Source organism: Periplaneta americana, chromosome 7 (assembly GCF_040183065.1).
Source record: "Periplaneta americana isolate PAMFEO1 chromosome 7, P.americana_PAMFEO1_priV1, whole genome shotgun sequence".
Classification (NCBI taxonomy): Eukaryota; Metazoa; Arthropoda; class Insecta; order Blattodea; family Blattidae; genus Periplaneta; species Periplaneta americana.
In genome coordinates this window covers 105,879,420-105,903,242 of record NC_091123.1, presented here as the reverse complement: position 1 = coordinate 105,903,242, position 23,823 = coordinate 105,879,420, and the positions used below count along the sequence as shown (strand labels likewise).

At 33.8% G+C, this 23,823-nt stretch overlaps 1 protein-coding gene, 1 long non-coding RNA gene and 1 pseudogene across 3 annotated transcripts; 1 reads left to right on the top strand and 2 right to left on the bottom strand.

Moving 5' to 3' along the window:
- Positions 1-1,529: 1,529 nt before the first annotated feature.
- On the bottom strand, positions 1,530-4,077 carry LOC138703332 (cell cycle control protein 50A pseudogene; annotated as a pseudogene).
- A 1,618-nt stretch (positions 4,078-5,695) lies between these two features.
- On the bottom strand, positions 5,696-15,455 carry LOC138703331 (putative nuclease HARBI1). The gene is made up of 2 exons (XM_069831130.1): positions 14,143-15,455; positions 5,696-7,410 (listed from the first exon to the last, which is right to left on the bottom strand). Exon 1 carries the CDS (start codon positions 15,263-15,265, stop codon positions 14,144-14,146), a length of 1,122 nt encoding a protein of 373 aa, XP_069687231.1. The 5' UTR covers positions 15,266-15,455; the 3' UTR covers positions 5,696-7,410; position 14,143.
- Positions 15,456-15,459: 4 nt separating this feature from the next.
- On the top strand, positions 15,460-17,128 carry LOC138703333 (uncharacterized). 2 transcript variants are annotated; one of them, XR_011333113.1, is made up of 2 exons: positions 15,460-15,718; positions 16,308-17,128. It is a non-coding gene; the product is annotated as an uncharacterized lncRNA (long non-coding RNA). The 2 variants fall into 2 exon arrangements; XR_011333114.1 differs by having other exon boundaries at positions 15,460-15,979.
- Positions 17,129-23,823: the final 6,695 nt, after the last annotated feature.

Genomic DNA, 23,823 nt, shown 5'->3' with positions numbered 1-23,823 from the left:
AGGAATGAAATCAACAACATTCACGAGAATATATTTCGGAAAACATCACAGAATATTACTATGATGTACTGAAGTACATATGATATTTCCGCGCAGGTATTCTGCATTACTATATGGTGAAGAATGGGTAGAACTGAGAAAAATTCTCTCCGGCACCGGGACTTGAATCCGGGTTTTCAGCTCTATGTGCTGACACTTTATCCACTAAGCCACATATGTTTTGACAGGTTATTGTGTTTGAATGCTGACGGAAGAAATTTCCACATTTACTGTGATAAAAATGATTCTCTCATGGTTAGTGTTTAGTTCAGAAGTGATTGCATGTGTGTGTTATATTTTGGTCAATAGTTATCAGTGATTAAAATAGTAATGATTCATATGGATCATTCTATATTATGATTTTATGATACCATTAACTCATTTACTATTATTAGTATTTGTTATTATTATTATTATTATTATTATTATTATTATTATTATTACCAGTATTGTTATTTCATTTGTATTGTTTGTATTCATTTGTTTTTACATTTTATGTCAAATACTATTTTATAGCTTTTGTAATTTAGTGCATTTTATGTATATGCAACAAACTGTTGCTCATGACATTAATAAACGATTGAATGATTTCAGCTTTCTCAATTACTAGTAGCTACTTTACAAATCAATTACAAAATTGTATAATTAAAACAACAATAGCAAGACTTCCAATATTTCGTGGGAAATACAAACACCGATCAAAATACTCATTTCTCGTGAGAAACAACAACTGAATAGACTATAGTGGACTTTATGTTGTCAGCAAACAGCCGGATATATTAAGAAGATTGATTGATTTCTCTCCCCAAATGGAAATGAACACAGAAATGTAGGACTTGGGGGGAGGTGGGGAATTCTGAATGGGTTAAATTCCCTGGCTTTTCCCCCTTCAATTCGAGGAATGAGCTCCTGCCAAGTAAGTTTAGTGAATGCAGTTTGAATTTTTTATTTTAGATGTCTATGACTACTTTAGAATGTGCCTGTGGAGTAATGGTCAGCGTGTCTGGCCGCGAAACCAGGTGGCCCGGGTTCGAATCCCGGTCGGGGCAAGTTACCTGGTTGAGGTTTTTTCCGGGGTTTTCCCTCAACCCAATACGAGCAAATGCTGGGTAACTTTCGGTGCTGGATCCCGGACTCATTTCACCGGCATTATCACCTTCATTTCATTCAGACGCTAAATAACCGGAGATGTTGATACAGCGTCGTAAAATAATCCAATAAAAAAAAAAACTTTAGAATGTGTATACACTCAATGATGCATCTCTTTCAGACAGCCATCACCTTCACGTTGATCTCTAGATGATGTCATGTGTTTGAGTCTTGTTATATTCCAAATACTACATAAAGTTTTAAGGGAGGTGAAGTTAATGAAGAATATCATCTCTGTTTAGAAAACTTTTATAAGGTGATAAATGTTTGTTATTGTGCGCATATAATTATGTTGGACACTTCTGTTTAAAGTCACAGTACATGTAAAAATAAAGTCCACAAACAATGAAAGAAAGGCATTTATTTTACAAAATAACACACTTTTATAATACTTCCTGGAAATAAGTGGAGAAATTGGATTATTCCATCTACCAAACTTAAAAATAATAAGAGAGATTGTTTAATACAGAGAGTAGTAACAAGTCAACAAAACAGTACATACGAATTGTAAGTCAATAGAGAACATAACATAGTTATGAAAGACAGCTTACAGTATTATCCTCTTCAACTTGTAATTGAAATAAATTATTTACAAAGAATATGAAATTAGAATCACTGCTCTTAATATTGGCACAAAAGAAATATCACGTTTACACTGATATATTCTTAACAGAGCAGAAAAGTATGGAACACGTTCTCTTGTTTCATTTTACTGTCATGTTAAAAAAAAAAGTTTTGATGTTAAGGTATTAGTGATTAAAATATCTATCAAAAGCATAACATTTTACATAAATTTCAAGAAATTTTATCCTTTGTGACTTTTAAAGCAGCTACTCGTTCTACTTCATAATTCTGGTACGCTTAATTATAGAAATTGTACTACAGTGAATCCCATTTTATTGTGACACAGCCAGAAATGAAGCTGTGAACTACATTGCAAAGAACAGAATTTCAAACTGAGAAGAAAAACATATCCTATCCTCAATTAAAGATTTATATTATACCAAGGAGCAAGGCCACAAACAAAATTAAATCCAAAAAGCGTCTGAGTACGACTTCCGAGTAACTCACGAAAATCCAAAACAATTTTCATTGTAACCAAACAATCACTAATTGCTTCTTAACCTGGGTAAAGGACACTGTGCCAATCCAATTAGTCTATGTAAAATGTGATGAAATAAGAAAGCTAAATGTTACAAGCAGGTTATTATCTAGACTTCATTTTTTAAAGATCTACAATTCAATGAAGGTAACAAATACAAAAGAGGGAATATGTTGGTTTATTTTCCCATTCAAAGGCCTAATTAGCAGCTGCTTTCTTGCAAGATCAGCTTATAAGATTCTACATCATGAGTTATTTTTGTTGACTTCATTACAGCTCCATTCAGTAACCAAACGGCCCCTTCCTTCAGTTTAGGTAAGATAACTTTGTACTTTCGAGAACTTAAAGCATAGGCTATTCATCTAAAGGCAAACAGAATTAATACTGAAAACATAATCGTTTATCATAATTCATAATGGTGTCTATAGATGAACTGTTCATAAGGGGTGTGAGGACTTATGTTAATAATCTCTGTAGTCTTCTTACTGCACTTGAGGTGTACAAACAGAAAAATTATACCAAGTAGAAGACACCAACAACCCACAATGATATAAACAATTCCTAAAAATGGGTTTTTCCCACCTAGCAAAGATGTTGTTGACAGTATCACTCTCTTCGTACCTTCAAACTTGGTTACCATATAAGAATAATCAACAAAAAGCGAGTAATTTCCTTTTGGAAGACCATCTGTGAAGCCTGTTTTACTGTGGTCAATATGGCGGTACAATTTGCGAAAAGTTGGAAGTGCAGCAGTTCTCATCCAGACAATTAAATCCTCATTTTGAAAGCCATTGTTATCTGGGTTTTCTGTATCTAATTCCCAGATATTCTTCTTCCACGACTGTGGTTTTCCAAATCCACTGAAAGCTTGGGTTAAGTTTCCAGGAGGATTTCGAAATTTTATTTGCTTGTCAGATGGCCATGCAATATTTGTCCTCAGCAATGGCACTCTCTTCCTATTATTTGCTCTGTCTACAAACTCAATAACCAATTCATCGCTGAAGAAAGAATTAGCAATAGCTCCACATGGTGCAATAGGGCTCTTTTCCTCATTTACTTGAAACGGGGCACAGTCTGATGATAGTTTGTGACTTAGACGTCCAAGCAACTGGTCATCGTCACGCGATTTAACATACCTTCTATGGTTTTGGTAAAAATTTGTTAACGCATAGTACATATAAACATTACATTTAAAATCTTGTTCGAGTACAAATGGAATGGTACAGTTACACTGGATATCAGATTTTTCTTCAATTACTTCACTACACTTTTTACCAACAGAGTTTTTACAATCTGTATAATCTATTGCCACTTCTATCACCTTATCTGATAAATAGAGTAAGCCTATTCCAACAGGGATGAACGCAATACCAATCATAATAAACATCGGTAAAACAGTGCCGGCTGTCAAGTTCGGTTGCCAAGCAGGTAGTTGCTGCTGCTTAAAAGCGCTATCAGATGGTCTTCTTGGTTTTATTACATCTTCCAACACTTCACTAATTGATTGCATGATTCCCAGCGTAGCAAACTGCCTCTTAAAATAAATAAACACGAGAAATTTCAGGATAAGAATTGTCTTCTACATATCAACATCACAATCTCACTCTCTCATTACTAATCAGTATCACCAACGCGATTCTTAAAAACCCGCTATGAAATAGTTCAAAAACCATATTGTCAATGTAAAATTAAATTATTCTGCCGCTGTAGGTGCTAAAAATATCCACTAGATTCCTACACCAGCAATCCTAGTTCATAGAAATTTCTATGATCTAGGCAGCAATATAAATTTAACAAATTTTACCCGCTAAACCCTAGAGCAAAACCGTTGCTTACGTGATTACACAAGCTGGCGCATAGCACGATCGAGAGTAGTGGCCGTGTGCACCATTCTCGATCATCTAGCCCGTTTATCAGCAATCACGGAAACATGGTCAATTCTTGACAATGATCAAGTTACAGATGCGGTGCACCGACATTTTCCCTCGATCAACTCATTACCGTCAGCTGACGGTACGCTCGCTTGAGAAGAATCATCTGAGCGCTAGGTAACCGCGTATAAAACAGCGAACGAACGCACTCTGTCAATTATCGCTTCGTTTTTGTTTGTCGCCTTGTCGGACTGTTTCAAACATCGTCAGAGGTTTCAAAACAAGTTTCATGGAAGAAAAAAAGAAAAGAGCACCGAACTCCTCACAGTTCGAAGTGGGAATTCTTTTAGAACTCGTCGGCAATTCGGCATCTATATTAGAAAATAAAAGTACTGACGGAAGTTCTCTAAGAGAAAAGCAGGCTACCTGGTTGGATTTAACCTCACAATTCAACGCTGTTCCAGGTGAGTTATACGTGTTTACATAATTCGGGAACATTTTAGAACATGGATTGCACGTACCAAATTATGTCTTAAAATACTAAAAAGAGCAGATTTGTCTGCGTTTGTCGAATGCGCATCATTATATTTACGAAAAGGCACTTTTCAGTGCCAATAATTTATTTTGTGTGCATAAGGTTGGAATTTTGAACTAAGAGGGAAAGGGTGCAATCCATGTTCTGAAGTTTATCCCATCCACATAATTTATACAGTGGTTATTTCATAATTTTGATAATAATTGGGAAAATTTTAGTATACGGATACCTCACTGACAATTATCTTGAAATAGGCTACTAAAAAGAGCAGATTTGTATGTATTTGTCGAATTCTCATCATCTTGCTTACGAAGAGACATTGCAGAGCCAATAATTTATTTGGGAAAATTTCAGTATACGGATACCTCACTAACAATTATTAAAAAAAAAAAAAAAAAAGGCAATTCATCTGTGTATGTCGAATACGCATCATCATGCATACGAAAAGGAAGTTTTTAGTGCCAATTTATTTTGTGTGCATGAGATTGGAATTTTGGAGTAAGAGGGAAAGGAAAGTATCCTTGTTCTGAAATTTATCCATTTATTTTGTATTCACAAGGTTGGAATTTTGGAGTAAGAGGGAAAGGAAGGTATCCGTGTAATTTCTCTTAATTCAAGCGTCAATAGCCTTATTGTCCAAAACGTCATGTAGGTCCTAATAGTTTGAAACTGCAAATCTATAGCTAATAAGTGATAATCTCGCATTCCACAAAATGGTCATTTAGTTTTACTATATTATTACCAGCATATAATAACTACTTTATTATTAAATTGGACAGTTAGGCCTAAATAATATTTTGTCCTCAAGTAAAGTCCCCAGAAACATGTATAAAATATTAGTCTATTTTTACAAAAAAAAAATATATATATTTTTATTATTCATCTGCAAACTTGCAGAGACATATCACTTTTTAGCCATCGATATATTATTAGACCTCCCTGTGAAAACTGTTGGGTAGTGTAAGGAGTGATTAAATGAAATTGAAGATTAGACAGAAGTGAATAAAATAAATTTATTGCAATTTATATCAGTGTTCAATATCATAATCAAGTAGTATTATAATTTTAAAAAATTCCAGCGGTCTACATTAATACAAATGAACATGACAGTTATCTGATAAATTAAATAATTTACATCAATTGAACATAATATGTAATAGGTAAATAGCCTATTTACAGTGAGGTCAGTATTAAACTATTTTGAACTACTTTTTACTTCACAAAAACACACAAAAAAACATATTTTTTTAACAATTTTCTCTTTTTTTCTATTAATACAGGGTTGCCGAGTTAAAATTCTGAAAAAGCTGAAATTCATGTTAAAAACAACAAAAATAAGCTGACACCATTAATTATTATTTTCATAAGATAAAATAAGTAAATACATTACCATGCATACAATAACAAACTATTCAGCATTTGAAATGTAAAACACACAACAAATACAGCCAGATTGCTATGAATTATTTTTATTATACTCTTCAGTGTGGTACATCTGACTTTATTAAAATATTTTTTGTCAAACACTTGTTCAGGGCACTTTCCAACATAGTTTAATTTGCAACATGCAATGGAAGAGAGAGTTCTGAGTTTCATTTTGTCGTTTCTATAAAAATGTGTATTGAAAACTTAAATTAACCGATTAATACAAAATAGACATTGGCACAGCAATTGTGACAAAAGCTGACAACAGATATGAACTGACAAGCTGACAAACTTTAGAAAATGCTGGTCAGTTTTAAAACCTGACACTTGGCAAAACTGTTAATAAAATACACTAAACCTAAGTTAAGCTGAGCAAACCTAAACTAAAGTGACAAGCCAGGCTTGCTGTACAGTGAGAGTATATTTCCAAAAAAAATTTCACATTCCTTTTGTAAAACAGCAATTAAATCGAGGTTTTGCAGAAAAAAAAGTTACGAAATCCAGTACTGACCTCGTTGTAAATAATGAATAAGTAATATAATGTGGAGTTATTGGAAGCTGTGATGAGTAAAATAAAATTACACAAGTTCCTTTCTTTCTAAAATTAAATAAGCTTATTATGCAGGATCCCCTACAAAGTTTGAAGTATATTGTACTTATGGTTGAAAATTATACATTAATAGAGACTGTGAATACATTTAACCCACATTTTCTATATAGCAGCATAATTATTAACATGGTTTTTACATATTTATGTTTCTTTATGTTTTAGGTGTAACAAAAAGGTCTACACAAAATCTAAAAGTATGCTATGAGAATTTAAAAAGACGTCTATGCAAAGACCTTGCAGATGAGAAAGTAGAGACATATAAGACTGGCGGAGGAAAAAAGAACATTAAAACCACAAACATTGACCCTAAACTACTAGAAATTATGGGCCATTCTGTAAGACCCTTACAAAATGCCTTTGACTCTGATACTAGTTATCAGGGTGACGTTTTGTATGATGGTAGTTTGTCAGTAGTAACTACACAGTATGAGGTACCATCAACATCAACTGCTCCTGAAATGGAACCAGTTGAGCAGGCATCAACAGTATCAGCTACTGTAATACAGGACATCACACAGAGAGTAAATGTACAGACACCAGTCGATATGGTATCGCCTAATATCTTCCAAGAAAAGGAAGTGGCACACTCCAAGACCCCAGCCAGCTCCAAGCAGTACCAATGGAATCGTCGTCGGATGCCTCAAAAACCAAAACCTTCATGTGATGCTGTAGCTGACACCTTTAAAAAAAGAATAAGTGTACTGGAAAATCAATTACGAATGATGGAGGAAGAACATCTAAAAGAAATTAGGATAAAAAACTTAAAAATTTCAGTGTTACGACAGAAACTAAAATACTGGAAAAAAAAAATTCTGTTAATTGAAATGCCTACCACTGTCTCTTCCAGTTTTCAACTGGGTCATTCCGTGTCATTTCAACCAATATTCTTTCAAAATGTCACCCACCATCTCAGATCATCTTCGTATTAGGTGAACATGTTTGCTTACCTGAGATGTGAACATAACCAAAATATTTGTTTTACCTGTAGCACCATTTCTTTGTTATAGCTTCATGAAAATATAAAAATTGCATATATGTCACAAACACGGTTTATAAGGCACTCCAGAAACAAAAATTGCTGCAAAAACGGAATAACTGTACTTGATTCTTGTATTTAATTGTTTGTTTGTTATTGAAGATTTTGAAATTACTATTGATATGAAATTATAATTGTTTGCTTTCTTTTACACACACGCACACACACATTATAACACTTTCCATGGATTTGGGCCAAATGGTTAATCTGTTTCAGTATCAGTTATCAGTAGTTGTTTCAATGGTCGTTCCTAATGTCTTGTTCCCCAAGGTTGGAAATTTTTCATTATTCTTGGGAGACAATGTCGTGGCATCCATTGGATGTGTTCAAACCAGTTATTTTTGTATTTAATCCAGCACTGATGTAACTTTCAGTTACTGGTAATTTAAAATTTGTTTATTAGCCTTGTGATATAACAAAATAGCTATACTGCGCAGTTTTTCTCATGAACTTCATTTCAGCCGCTCTAATTCTTGATTTATCAGATGTTTCTAGAGTCCATATGTCACTGCCATACATTAACATTGGAAGTGCCAAATTGTTATAAATTTTACTCTAGTAGGTACTCCTTGAAAATTTTGTAGGTTAAAAAATATTATTTATGAGTCCTGTTATTTTTAGGAACTTTGAGATGTAATTTTTTTCATTCTCATGAGACAGTAAACATCCTAAATAGTTAAATGACTTTGTTTGCTCAGTGATTTTATTATTAGTAACTATTTCACTTCTTACTGGTTCTTGGCCTATGAATGTCATCATTTTTGTTTTTTATGGTAGAAATTGCCATTTCATAAGCTTGTATAACTTTATTCAGTTTATGCACTGCTATTTGTAAAAAATATATATATATCTGTGTGTGTGTGTGCGTGCGTATTTTAACTGTATATACTTACAGCCTTAGACACAAAAAATGACATCTCCTGTAGTGTGAATTTGTCTAAGTCCATTTTGGACAGCACTTGGTTTACACGACTAGGGAAAGGATATTTATTTTGCACTTAATTTATTATTTGAATATATCTTCCTTATAACACATATATCTTCATAACACCTATAAACAGACAAATAAAAGCAACTAACAAAACAAAGAAGAAAAATAGCGGAGTCATGCATAAGAAATTTCTTCATGTGTTAACCTAAGCTCTCATTGAATCAATTGAAGTCTTCCGAAGGGGACTTTGTATGGCGGCCCATCATTTTTTGTGTCTAAGGTTGTACATGATACATCATAATAAAGTCTAAATGTGGAGCAACATAGCTTTTAGAACCACTACATATCTGATACAAACAAAAATAGACATTTATAATTGTACCCCGGGTCCAAGTTTAGTAATATAATTTTCACACAAATGTTTGTTGACATTTTATTTCCTTAATATTCCTGTCATTTGGAATTAATGGGTTCATTTGTTTCCTTGGTCACTTGTTATGTTCTTCCTGTTGCTGTGTGCATACTGCCTTCACACAGTGTAATGCTCAAAAGCAACCTCACAGGTATCACTTTGAGACCTATAATATGATAATGCTGGGCCATGTGGACGCATACATTTAACAGTTATATCCCTTTCATCAGTATTTACTGCTTCTGCAAATCTTTTGCACCAGTATGAATCATATACACAAGCCACGTTGGAGTTTGCACTCCAACTGTAATTATTGCACTTCCATTGTGAGCTGATGCTGTAATGTTCATCAGCACTAACCTTTTCGCACCAATTTCATTTATTGACAAGGGCACAAATTGATGTAGACTGTGAGTACCAGAAATTATAAAAGCTTGCTGAAATCGTTTATTCAGTTGGACACGAGTTCATGATGTCTTTTATGGTACAAAGAAAAATTTCAATTTCTTTAAGTGTTTCCCTACAGAAGTTGTAGATCAGACGTACTCATGGTGGGCACATCGCCCAGTGCAGAAGATGGGCGGGTGCTGGAAACTTCTGTACATGCAAACAGACAGTGTCGTGCACTCAGACCTATTGTAACCTAGCAGTAAGGTTGCTTGCGGTTTGTATCATGGATAGACCTATTGATACAATATTTATTTAACCTGGTAGAGAGAGATAAGGCCGTAGCCTTCTCTTTCCCTCTACCAGGGGATTACAACTACAATATCAAAAATATAATTTAATATTAAATTTACAATTACAATAAAATCAAAGTACTAAACATTACTTGTATAATAAAGACTGGACAATTTATTATAGAAGTTAAGACCAAAGAAAGAATTAGTTACTGAAGTACAAATTAAACATAGCATAATTAAATAGGGATGAAATTACTGAAGATCGAAGTATTTTATGCTACAGTAAGGAAGCTATTTACAAAAAGAACAGAAAAGTACCAGCACTACATTTAAAGTGACTCTTTTTGTTCAAACTGACAAACTTGCCAAACACTTACTATGCAGGCACTCTGTTATAGGGACAGAATATAACATTGAGCCATATTACAACATCAGGCATGCTCAAACATATGATACTATGCAAATCATGCAAATCTGGCTTTCAGGTAGTAGCTCCCTGTAAAGCAGGTTTGAATAATTTCAAGGAAAAATTGTTCCGGGGCCGGGTATCGATCCCGGGACCCTTCGCTTAGCACGCGAACGCTCTACTGTTCGAGATGAGCGTATGCAAGTAATAAAAAATTTAAAAAGACTGTCATCAGTGAAGTAAGTTATAGGGAAGTAAAGCATTATTCCAGACATTTCCCTGGTTACTGAAAAAAAAAAACGGAAAAAAATATAAACAAGAAAATGCTTAAAGCAAAATCATAATGATAACATTTAGTTGTGCACATAATGTAAATATATTATAAATACAACACTCTAATTTGAAAAAAAGATATTGAAATAAAGTGATAAAATATTGTCAGTTCCACTAGGACAGTTGTTTTTAATCTTTTTTTGGAAAAAGAGGCCCCTTTGAAAATATGGTGAAAGCTATGGACCCCCTTTCTAGAAAAATATAAAAAAAGGACTAACATTTTCAGATACGCTTCTCCTTTTTTACTGCTGCTTTTTAGTTCTGTACTGGTCAATAGGAGCTGGATATTTTTGTGTATTTTACATACACACGGAATTGTGTTCCTGGTGATCCTGCTGACACAGTGTTTTGGTCTTAATAAATTGGCAAAATGTAGAAAAACAAACTATTGTGGAAGAGGGTTTTGCTTTAAAAGTAGAGTATAGTTCTTGCAGATTGCAAAGTATAAGGCATTTCTGTTCATGTACATTTTTTTAAATGCTTTGTCTCTGATGCCTGACAATATTCTGGTAAATTCAGATTATTATAAAAGCCAGTTACCATTTTCACTGTTTCGTCTGCTAGCTTCTTTCCTCTTTTTATGTTTCGAAGATAAAGTCTCCCTTTCTCTTTCACAAGTTTTCTTCATTGCTTCACTCTCTTTCTTTTTTGACCAACTTTAAGAAACTAGTGTTAGTAACTAAATTTTTCCCTGCTAGTTACAGTTTGAATTTTTTGCATTATTAGGTCTAAAAGTATATCAAAATCTTCTGTCTTTTGCTTTATTTCAGTTCTAAGTGTTTCCTCTTCAGGTAGTGAAGCCGAATCAGGGTAAAGGATTCTCCCCCCCCCCCATATAAAATTTACCTAGTTTTGCTTTGAGAGAAGTTGATGCAAGTTCTATTTTATATTTGGCTACAGATGCCGTTCTGTGTTGTGGGATGCCATGGATCTTGAGACACCCAAACTAACAAGGCTTTCATTTATACCCTCTTTAAAGAAAATTTCCATAACAGTTTGACTACAAGATCATCCAAAGGACTGGACTGTTTGCTTCCTCAGAAACTTCTATTATTTTTTTTATCATTTTTCCTGCATATGTATATATATATTGAATAAGCAGTCGCGGACAGCCGATGAGGGATGGTCCTCAGCTTGGGGGTTGGGCGAAGAGCTAACAACCCATCACTGTAAAAAAACAGCTTGATACGATTCCTTCAAAGTGGGATATGATGATAGAGAATGGATTAATTTTGCTCAGGATAGAGACCAATGGCGGGCTTATGTGAGGGCGGCAATGAAGCTCCGGGTTCCTTAAAAGCCAGTAAGTAAGTATCATTTTTCCTGCAATTTGGACACATCTTTATGCCAAGTGCAGCATTATGTCCTTTCCTCTGTAATTTCCTGGCATTAACAAGGTAGGCTATATCTCTTTCAAACCAGATATGTTTTTTTGTGTGTTTTAAACAAATTACACTTGCTCACTATGAGTGAAAACCTCCAGAGATAATTATTTGTTCTTATGGTAATCACAGCATGTTGCCTTTGTTACAAGACTTGATATTGCTATATCTTCTCTCCATAACAGAAATTCTCCTCTTCTTTTGTTTGTTTATTTGTCATTAACAGACCCTTGACAGGTATCAGTATTTGAACAAAAGGCAGCATATGCATTGACTTTATGACAAGGTTTTACAGATAACACTCCATTACAATCACACAGAAATCAACGCAGCCTTATTTTATATGAAAGACTGAAAAGAATACCTAACATAGACTACTGGAGAACCTTCTCAGATACTCGTACAAGCTTAGAGATCCAACAAGGTTTCATACAGAAAGTTAAATATCTAAAAAAAAAACCAATATAGCCTACCATTAGACAAATATAGTATGGAAAGGTTACAACTTCCATCTTATCCTGTCAATAAATTAAAAATCCAAATTACAATATAACACTATCAACACAAGATTCCAGAAACTGAATGGGTACACATCTACACCGATGGTTCTAAAATCAGCAATAACTTTAATAATACGACTGGTGCTGGAATATATAATAAATTATTTTGCTTTTATATATTTCTAGGTCAAAATTCAACTCACTTTGATGAGAACTTGAAGCAGTCAATTCTACATAAAAATAACTTTTCTATCACAGTAACCTCTTTAATAAAGCTGTTATATTTAGCGATTCTAAATCAGTTATACAAGCCATTAATGCAAACACCTATGCAACAAAAAGAATTACTGAAATTCACCAAAGTATCAAACACTAAGTTATCTCTTCACAATAAATAGTTTTGCAATGGATTCCTTCACACTGTGGAATTCTTGTTAATGAGATAGCAGATTTCTTAACAAAAATTAAAAAAAGGCACAATGATCCAACAAATTAAAAATTCATGTTTATCATTTCAATTTTCCAAAGTAATAATTAAGAAAATCATCCAACAAGAAATACACAAAAAATTAGTAGGCCTACATGAGAGTATAAATAAGCAATGGAATATTTTATTAAACAATAACAATTTAATTCCAGACTGCCCATGAATGAAAGCTGTCGTCGCACTTTTTCAATTATATATGTGATATGATTGTTTGGCTGCTTATCTATATAAAATAAATATTTTTCATACTCCTAATTATTTATTTTGTAAAGAAGAAAATACTATAATGGATATGACACACCTCAAGAATTGTACAAATTTAACAGTACACATCTGTCATAATACTGGGAAGCAAGAATGCAAATGGAAGAACTCCAATACACAGAGCATTAGCAACCTAACAACATTGACTTTTGAGACTTATAGTATTAAAGATTATACCTGTACAATAAAAAAAGTAATAAGCCAACAGCAAGTTTACACTATCTAAAATACTCGTAGGCCTATATCAATATTCCATATATAGCCTAAGTGAATTACCCAAACTTTTCAGAAATATAATGCAAAGCAGAGTTTGAAAATTATAATTTTACATATGCTTTATGTGGCTTAATTTCTAGATTTTATCAAAGTATTTTTTTTTCTCGAGAACCTCTCATTTCTAAAAAAACAATTTTCTTCCCTAGTAAAGACTGGTGCACACTTAAAAAAAATCTACAATTCTGAATATACAGCAAATTGTTCTTTATAATATTATACATATCTAAATTTTTGAAGTAATTTGACACTTAGGTAACTAAATTACCAGTATACTGATACCAAGAAGCCATATTGTGAAATTCTCCAATGTATATTGAATAAAATAAAGGAAGAATCAAGGCTCTGGCGTTCATTCTTTACTTTTTATATCTACATTTGTTCCACTCTGCACTCATCAATATCAGTTACTGAGTGAGAACACATGAACTTCAACGGGCTGTAACTCACTCATGCAACAACGGAATAATCTAAATTCTGCCAGATTTCTGTACTGGTACACATAAAACTCATGACCAAATATCATAACAATCGCTATCAGTGGGTGACATGTTTTAGTTGCACTGACACAGAATGACTCTAGCGCTTTGTCTAAAAAATAAGTGTTTCAGAAATTGTTAAATATAAAGTTAAAATTAATGTTCATAATTAAAAGCAAAAATTAATGTTCAATGTTATTACACTGATGCTACTGACTGACTTACCTTATTGAAAATGTTGGTTAATTATAGCTTGACGAAATGCTCTCCCAGGCACAGCATCATTGCGCTGCATCAACTCTCCTTGGGGAACAGGTTCATCATCATCAATGTCAGGGCCTCTTAAACCTCGTAACTCCTCTAGTAGTCGCACCATCTGTGGATCTTCAGGCGGTTCTTCATTGCTGGTGCTTCTGGCAATGTTATGCAGTACTGCAGTAGCCGTTATTACAGTCATGGCTTTCTGCAGACCACATCTCAAACCCACTGACAATATTGGAAACCTTCTTTTCCATATACCATACTGCCTTTCTACAGTGTTCCTTGTTTTGATGTGTGCTCTATTATATCGCTGTTCGGCTGGAGTTAGTGGATTTAACAGTGGAGTTAATAAATATGGTTTGCAGGCATAACCTCCATCTCCTAATAAATACCCATGCGGTATTTCACCATTTTCAAATTGTGCTCTACGAGCACAGTTACGAAATATGGTGCTATCATGCACAGATCCTGCCCATCTTGCCACAATATCCCTTATCAATAGATTGTGATCACTGATTGTCTGACAATTCAAAGAGAAATAACCTTTCCTGTTACGGAAGTGTTCTGCGTTGTCTCCCCCAGGAGATTGAATTCTAATATGTGTACAATCTATTGTTCCTATCACACCCGGAAATCCATCTATTTGATGAAATCCATCCATTACATTTTGTAAATCGGCCCTTGCTGGAAAAACAATGAAGCGTGGAAAGAACGATGCAATGATTTCCGACACTTCACTGGTGATACGCTGCACTGTTGTTCGATGTATATTAGCAGTGTCCCCGATAACAATATTAAAAGCACCTGTGGCATACGATCGTAAAGTTGCCAAAACTCTGTTCATAGGAGAAACGGGATTATTTCTGTTGGTAGGGAACTCTAACCTATCGTTCATTTGGTCCACTAACCACCACACTGTTTCTTTACTCAGTCGAAATCTCTCTTCAAATTTTCTGTCTCCCAGATCTTCGAAAGGATCTCCTCTTTCTACAATAACACCAATTCTATTATTTCCGCAGTGATTTGCGTGTTCAAGATACATCATTTCATCTTCGATTCCATCAAGTACGTCAAATCGTGCCGCCATTTTGGTTTTCTCGACTTGACCATGTTCAATTCAAGATAATCAGTCCCACACCCGTGATCAAATTTGATCATCATCAACTCGCTTGTTTAACTTTGATCGAGATTGATACTCCGCAAATTGGCGTTGAAGACGGTCAAGTGCCGACTTAACTTTGGTCAAATTTTGATCGAGAATGGTGCACACGGGCATAGGTCTCTGTGAGTCATGACAATTTCTGCCGCTAGGTTCGCCTCTCTGCCCTATGAAATGATGAATAGTACCATTACAAAGCATTGTGCATCGTGAAAATAGTTCGATTAATTGTGCATTACTCATTGAGTACGAATATTACAAATATGCCAAGCATATTACATTGTTATTTGAAGTTTGTTCAGCTAAGTTATATTCGAAAATTGTCTGTGTTTTGCTATGTGAAGAACTCTGTACCAACAGGTCGTATATTTATAGGTTAAGGTAAATGTCAAAGTTCTCTCATATAACAAGCAATGCTATGTTAAAAGTGGCGAATTGCATTTTCCGACTCTCGAATGATGTGACCCGAAATGTAAAATAATTTCATGCATTGTTTCACTTACCAAGCATTACTGATATAGGCCTAATGAAAATGTGAACGACGTGATGTAAACATTGAAGATAATGTTGTTACTGTTTTCCCTTTCTCTTTTAGAAAATACCGACAAAAGTAATGAATTATCTTCATGCTGTACTTATTAGGTAATTAATGTGTATTTGTCTGTATTTTAGACCTGTGTATTGTTACGTAATTATCAGTGAATTAGGTAAGAGAACTTAACAAGGTTAGTATGAGATTAGGTAATGCACCTCAAACTGGTAACTAATGGCTGCTGCGAAATAGGCTGAGGTGGTTATCGTGTGAATTAAATTATATCTAGAATATCTAGTTTTATTGAATACGGATACGTAAAGTTTTTTTTTTTTTGTTTTAGCATGTGTTTGTAATTTTGTGAGGTTATGTCTAGCCTAATTTCTTTTTATTATTGTATCATTACCAATACATTAATTTATTTTATATTCATTTCAGGTGTTACGGAGGTGTTACATCTATGGTGGCAACTCTACTTATGTTAGGATATGAAGTAACAGTATATATTCAACTTCATCATTTGCTAAAAATTAAAGAAAACTGTATGTCTTCGACTCATTCCATCGTCATTTCTTCTTATGTATGTGAACCACGTTCATTCTAAAAGTGCTACATTAAATGAACACTATAGACAACGTGATGGAACAATTTACAAGTTACTGTTAAAGTGCTCAACATTTTCAAGTGGTGCTATACCCATTGTTTCAAAATGTACATACATATTTTTACATTTCTATAAGAGGTGTCATAAATTATTTCAGCATATTTGTAAATTCTTCAAAATTAATTCTTGTAATTAAGACCATAAAGTAATGAAATAATATAGCCTAGGCCTATGTGTGATTTTATACTACCGGTATTGATGTTGATCTTGGTAAATTAATCCAATTTCACAGTGTTGTCTTTTGTATTGTAGTTCATAACAATTATAAAATATGTACGTGGAAATGTTTTTAAAATAATAAATTCTAGCTCATGATTTTAAGTGGTCGTTTCAATGGGAGGTTATATTGGAAAGATGATCACAAATGGATAATTTACTGCAAGATACAAGAACTGAATATAAGTGAGTGTTCCGTTGAAAGTGAAAGTGAAAATTTCGTTTTACAAGAGCTAAGTAGGCGTAATATTTATTTTAGAAATTATTTGAAAGCTACAGAATATGAAGAATAGACCTGTAACCATAGAAATCAACTGCGAATGGTGAGTGGCCAGGTTTCATTAATAATTGAAAGGAAGTAAAAATTATTTTCTTCTTATCATCCTGTTTTCAATATTTAAATTTAAGCACCTTTCTCTTCCTTGTTATTTCGTGAGAGATTACTTCATACTATCACGTAAGTTAAATTTTTTCTGTACAGATAATAAAAATTACATACATAAGTAGGCTACTTGAATACTGACGATACAAACTTCACATACATACCTCATCAGGTATATTCAAGAAGACATCTAATGTACTGTTACCAGCACATGATTAAAATACTGATCAGATGTCCAAAAGTTTGGCACATAGTTAATGAAAATCTTGATCAGGAAATCATTCATAAAAAAGTTAAATGTACACGTTTAAAACTTTCCTATAACATAGGGCATCCTCATTGTTACTTTTAAATTTTAGGAATGAACGCTTATAACTGTATCACAATCTGAAATAATCATAATATTTATAACACGAGGGTCCTTGTAGATAGTCAGTTCCAGTGTTCTATATGTAATTAAGAAATGGCCCAGTTTATTGCACTTTCAGCACTTTTCTACTTAGGGGCTTGTGATTAAGTTTCCTAATCACTTCGTATTTACTGGAAATATCTTTGGCAATATTGTCCAGTAGTGGCTTCACAAGTTTTCCCAAAAGAAAGAGGGACATTTCTCATCTTTACATGTGTCGCACTTCAGTTCTTGCGAAAATCTTGGCTTCAGAAAAGAATACTACAGCGTTTACTATTACTATGCTCAATAGATTAATCAATAGGCCTATAGAAATGTTTTCACCACTGCAAGAAAAAATCGCGTAATAATTATACTTCTCAATTATTGTGACGTTCGTATTTTTTTAAAAGAGAGGGAAAAGTTACGCCTTCTTGCAAATGCTTAATTATGAATTCAAGGAAATTAATGATAATGCAGTACCTTAATTAGTTGCAATGTCTTATTTAATAACAATATTAATAATATTAGGTGAAAAGGGTAGGCTATAGTGCGTATATGTAAGATGTCAAGTTAATTTATTTCCGGAAATGTTTGGTGTATGAACTGAAGTACAGAGCAGACAGTCCCTCAGTTTATATGTAATATGTTTTAATATCAAGAATGACAGCCTTTTATTGTAATATAATTGAGGAGTAGAAGTTTGCAAATTACGTCTATTGTCCATAAAATATTGTACGAAGCATTTAATAAGCAATGGTGAGTCCTTTAAATGTCCCAAATGTCAATGTCTTTTAAGTGTTCTGCTATGAATATATAGGGCAGAACAGCGCTCCGAGCGGCGGAATTGGCATTACGAGGGAACCACTTCAGACTCGTTTTTCAAGCTCTATGCGCCAGCTTGTGTAATCTCGTAAGCAACGAGCAAAACTAACATAGATAATCGCCATATCTAGCGAGAAAACCGCTGGATAGGCAACACTGTTTCTAATCCCAACAAAACAGCAACAAAGCCTGGTTCTGACCAACGACCACAGAATACATAGAGTAGACAAGTACAGCTTGGAGGTGAAGCCGCTCATGTGGATAGTCGCCATCATGATGCTACCAAAACATTGGCTCCCGCTTAGGCCGGTTAAGGTGCGTACACACTAAGCGAACGAACAACGAACGACAAACGATTGCGTTCGTTGATTGAAATCGGTACGTGTGTACGTCGCAACAAAGGCAAACCGATCGTTTGGTATGCCTTCGGAAGTGATCCGTCGCTTGTCGGTACATCAAAGGAAGTTGGTATTCGTTGTGGACGGGATTTGCCACTAGCTTGTAGTTCGTAGCAGAACGCAGCGCTTAGTTCAATTTCACTAACAGGATGTCGAAACTGGAGTGGACGGAAGACGCTGTTATAAATCTTATTAATGCATATAGGGAGCAGGAAACTTCATGGAATCCCAAGCATCCTACTTACCACAATAAAGTAAGAAAACATGATGTTTAGGAACCTATTGGAAAGATGTTCAGCTGCAAGATAGGAGAGTCAAACACGTGCAAAATTTGAAAATTATTTTTGTTTATTTATTTTCAGTAGATACGTGTTTCTTTTATTGTAGGATGCAGAAGTCAAAAAGAAAATTGAATCCCTACTGACATCATTCCGGAGGGAAAGACAGAAGTCCACAAAAAGATATGAAATGGGGAGTGATGAAGTGTACGAGTCAACTTGGTTCGCGTATAAACATATGTCGTTCCTTTTGGACAAAGTCACGCCCAGAAATAACAAAGTTCCAACATTGTGCACACAAAATAAATTATTGGCACTGAAAAGTGTCTTTTCGTAAGCATGATGCGCATACGACAAACACAGACAAATCTCTCTTTTTAGTACAGTATTTTAAGATAATTATTGTCAGTGAGGTATCCGTGTACTGAAACTTTCCCCTGGGGCCTATTTCATAAAAGTAATAATTTAATACCATTACTGGAAAAGTAATAACATTAAGTAATATTATTACTGTTCTGTTTCATAGAAGTAATAGTTAATAATATTATTTATTACTGTAAACGCTCATATTATTACTAAAATAAATAACAATATTACTAAAGTGTTTCATAAAGCAGCAAAGATAATTAAATTTATTAATAATATTAACGTTAGTTCCATGACTATATTTTAAGTAATAGTTTAATAATTTGTAAAAAGTAAATGCCAATGTAGGGTTAGATTTTGAAGATAAAACCGTGAAAACATTTGAAATGGACAATTCTGACTCAAATAGTGATGAAGAGGGAGCGTTTGTCCGACGTCCAAGAAATTTTAGACAACGAATATCCTACAACCATATGCAAGAAAGTTATGAATATAATGAAATAGTTGACCTTTCAATTCGAGAACTTTTCGCAAAAAACTCTGTCTCTTCAAGTTATTTTCACGTCTTTTCCCCATTTTAAAAAGCATCAGAGACAAAATGAATTATTAACAAAGTCCCTCTCCATACTTACAAATACTTACAAACTGTCATAGGCGCCAATGTAGATGGACCAGGCTGAAATTGAAAACTATTTTATCTTATTGTAAAAGAGGAACAATTGGAAAGGGTGAAACCTAAATTAAATTCAATTACAGTATAGAACTGTTAGAAAGTAATTACTGTATATTTTACATTATTTTATGTTATTTGAATGATTGAACTTAACATTTTTTCCCTCCTTTCTCGTCATTTTTTAAATTATAATAATTGTTCAGAAATATATGCCTATGGGACATTTGCATCACAAAATACAGTAATATTAATATTTTCTGTACCTATTGAAATGTTTTTTCAATGTATACTTGTGGCAACCTGAATCTATATACTCTTCACTAATTAACATTGTGAAGATCTTGGTGAGCCAAAATCTTTTGCAGACATATATCAACAAGTAGATCTATTACAAAATATATGGATTACTTTAAACCACCCCTATTGAGGGCATAAACTAAAATTAACTTACGAGATTTATAGGTACTGTATCTACAATTCCACATCACAATCTCTAATTAGAACATATTTGCATTTTGTATAGTCAGGTAACTTCTTGAAAATACTACTTACAACATAATCAGCAATAAAACCCATTAAGACAATTTCAGTATTTTTATTAATTTCGTCATAACATTAATCTTCTACAACATCCACACTTTCAAACTCAAACACGATATTTTCTAGGAACGACTTTACCGCGTAAATACTTATGTCGTTATTGCATTACTTATTTATTTTTTGGTAAAAGAGTAATTTTTATGTGTATTTATTTACGCTTGCACCAATAAATACTTGCGCAGTATTCCGAATTATAATGGAACTTGAAAATATCTTACATAAGACGCTTTGCAGGGTCCACCAACCCTGTCGTTAACACTGCCCTTAAGGCTGCTACAATATTGTCATCAAAAGTTTTCACTGCTTAACATTTTCATATGGTACTTCTTTAGATAACGAGGTGCAAGTTTTACACACGCGCGCGCACACACATGCTTCTGTCACTGATACACTGTTTTTGGAATTGCAAACTTTACAACAGCAGAGACGTGAACAATTAGGAATGATAAATATCTGTTCACAATATTTTAGATGTATCATATTGTTTCTTTTACTCGTAAATCAACTGAATCAAAATAACAGAAACAATATCTTCGAGTTGCAGTGATTTACAATCTTATCTGAAATAAATTGTCTCCCAAACCTTCACACATATTACGATTTACTCTGTTGTTGCTATTAAAGATAGTACTTCAAAACTTATTTCATTCAACAACTGTTAACAGAGAGAATAATATAAATAGCTGTAGAGTGCAGATCAACTTGATTATGTTTATCAGCCTTAACCTCAAATCATCTGGCTACTGTACGTATTTTATGACTCGTGCAAAACGTTTATGAAACAGAATTTAGTCGGTTAATAAAATTGTTTTCATGACTGTAATAGCCTACTATTACTTAATATTATTAGTGTTTATGAAACAAGCCTGCACTTGCTATAATTATATTTTCGTCTGCCTTTATAGCAGACAATCAGCGAATGTGAATGTTTTCTGACAATTTGCTGATGATTTGTACGTCGCTTCAAACAGCGAACGAACAACGAAGTTTTGCTTCATCATTCGTTCGTTGTTCGTTCGCTAAGTGTGTACACACTATACCGAGAGGTGTATAATGTGAAATGTGCGCCGAGAAATGCGTCAGATCGAAAGCATTGTTTTAAATGGAACATCACACACTACGAGTTTCTCGCTCACCTCGTGCGAGGTAAACACATTTCTCTTTCTGATCGCTAGCCCGGCGAATTTTTCAAGACACATTCGACCTCTGTCAACGATTATGATTACACATAGATATCGGGAAAACATTTTTCAGCTGTTTTAAATTCAGAAAACAGCAAAATTGTTCTAATATGTCAGATCGGCCATTGAAATTTTTCGGTGTCATACAAATAAGTATGATGCACGAGACGATAACTATAATAATACTATGATGAAAGAGTGATGGAACGGAGAAAAATTCTCTCCGGCGCCAGGATTTGAACCCGGGACATATATGGACTTCGGTCCTGCGTTCATAGACATCTATGACGTAGTGCAGAGGGCGGCCACTAGAGGGAACCCAAGAGATGGAGCTTCATCTGAGACGATTCTGAACTCTATTTATTTGTCTATGATTCTGAACGGCGTCGGGATTGTATCCGGCGTGGCTTAGTGGATAAAGCATCAGCACGTAGAGCTGAAAACCCGGGTTCAAATCCCGGCGCCGGAGAGAATTTTTCTCCGTTCCATCACTCTTTCATCATGTGATGACGCAGAATATCTGCATGGAAATATCATATGTGCTTCGGTACATCAAAAAAAATATATATATATAATAATACTAAATTCAAGACGTCGTCGGAAAAAGGAATGTAACATCACATTATTAAAATATGTGATGTAGGTAGAAATTTTAAAGCATTTATTTATAACAAATTATTGAACTCAAAGGCCGAATAAATGTTTATCCCTTTATAGTGAAATGATTGTGATAGTAAATAAAGCACTAATAAAATATGCTCCTGAAATAATTTTCCTCTCTATTGAAACATGAATTTACAGTTTTGTTCGTTATGTCTAAATTCGGGGGAGGTTTTCAAATAAAAGAAGAAAATATATATGGAAGAAGATAACCGATTTAATCAGACATTAATTAGGTTAGGTTTCTAATTTGCAATGCTAATCAACATAATATTGGCTACGAATGAAATTATGACTTCATGATCACATAATAATAATGAAAAGATATGATTTTATATTAGATATTACTGTCTGTATTACTTGCTAGTCAACACGATAATTTATTAAGGATTCAGTTTTCATCATTGTAGGCCTACTCGTGATGAAAGGGTTGGATTATTGGACTGAAGAGAATGCTATTCCTGGTCATGAAAAAGTGAACAGTACCATTCCGTTTCGCGATAAAGTGAAATACAATTTCCTACATGCCGTTTAATATAGTGAGGGAATAATGGTATTTCTCCAGAAAAATTACACCAAAGAAAGACACAATTTTCTTTCGTTTCACTAGCTTCTACGAGTTGTATCATATGATAAAAACATGGTTTTGGTTTGCAGCCACAAAATATTGTACTTTCAGGATAAAAATCTTTTAATACTTGTGTATTCTAATGCGAATTTGTAGCCCACACTTATTAAAATTATACAAATTTTATTTTTCTGTATTTTAATGGATTGTTGCAGCCCCCTCACTTGTTACAAATATAACACTCGTTAGGTCCAAGATGCAATACTATGAAAACTGGTCATTTCCCTAGTACTCCGTGCTGGAACTATTGCGTCTGATGTTGATAATTAATTTGTCCAAATATTTTATATAATTTGGTGCAATGAAAGAAGCTCCAACACCTCCTCTGTTATGACCACATTATCATAGTTATGAAGGCCGTGAAAAAAAAAAATGAAAACGCATAGTTCCAGAGCCACTTTCGCATCAAAGAGTCTATCAAATACACTTATTGCAGTTTTATGCAATAATAATCTCTTTTTTTTCATGGTAATGGAGTAACAACCAAAATTTAACTTCTCAAAGAAAATAAACAAAAGTTATATTTCATTAATTTATATTTTGCACCACGAAATTATGTAAACTACTTACCATTTTAGTATTATTAACCTGTTGGTTCTTGGTTTGATCCACTGCTATATTTTTATTAAGAAATTGGATGATTTATAAGGTTCAAACTATAGGCTACAACATAATAAACATAGAAAAGAACACAA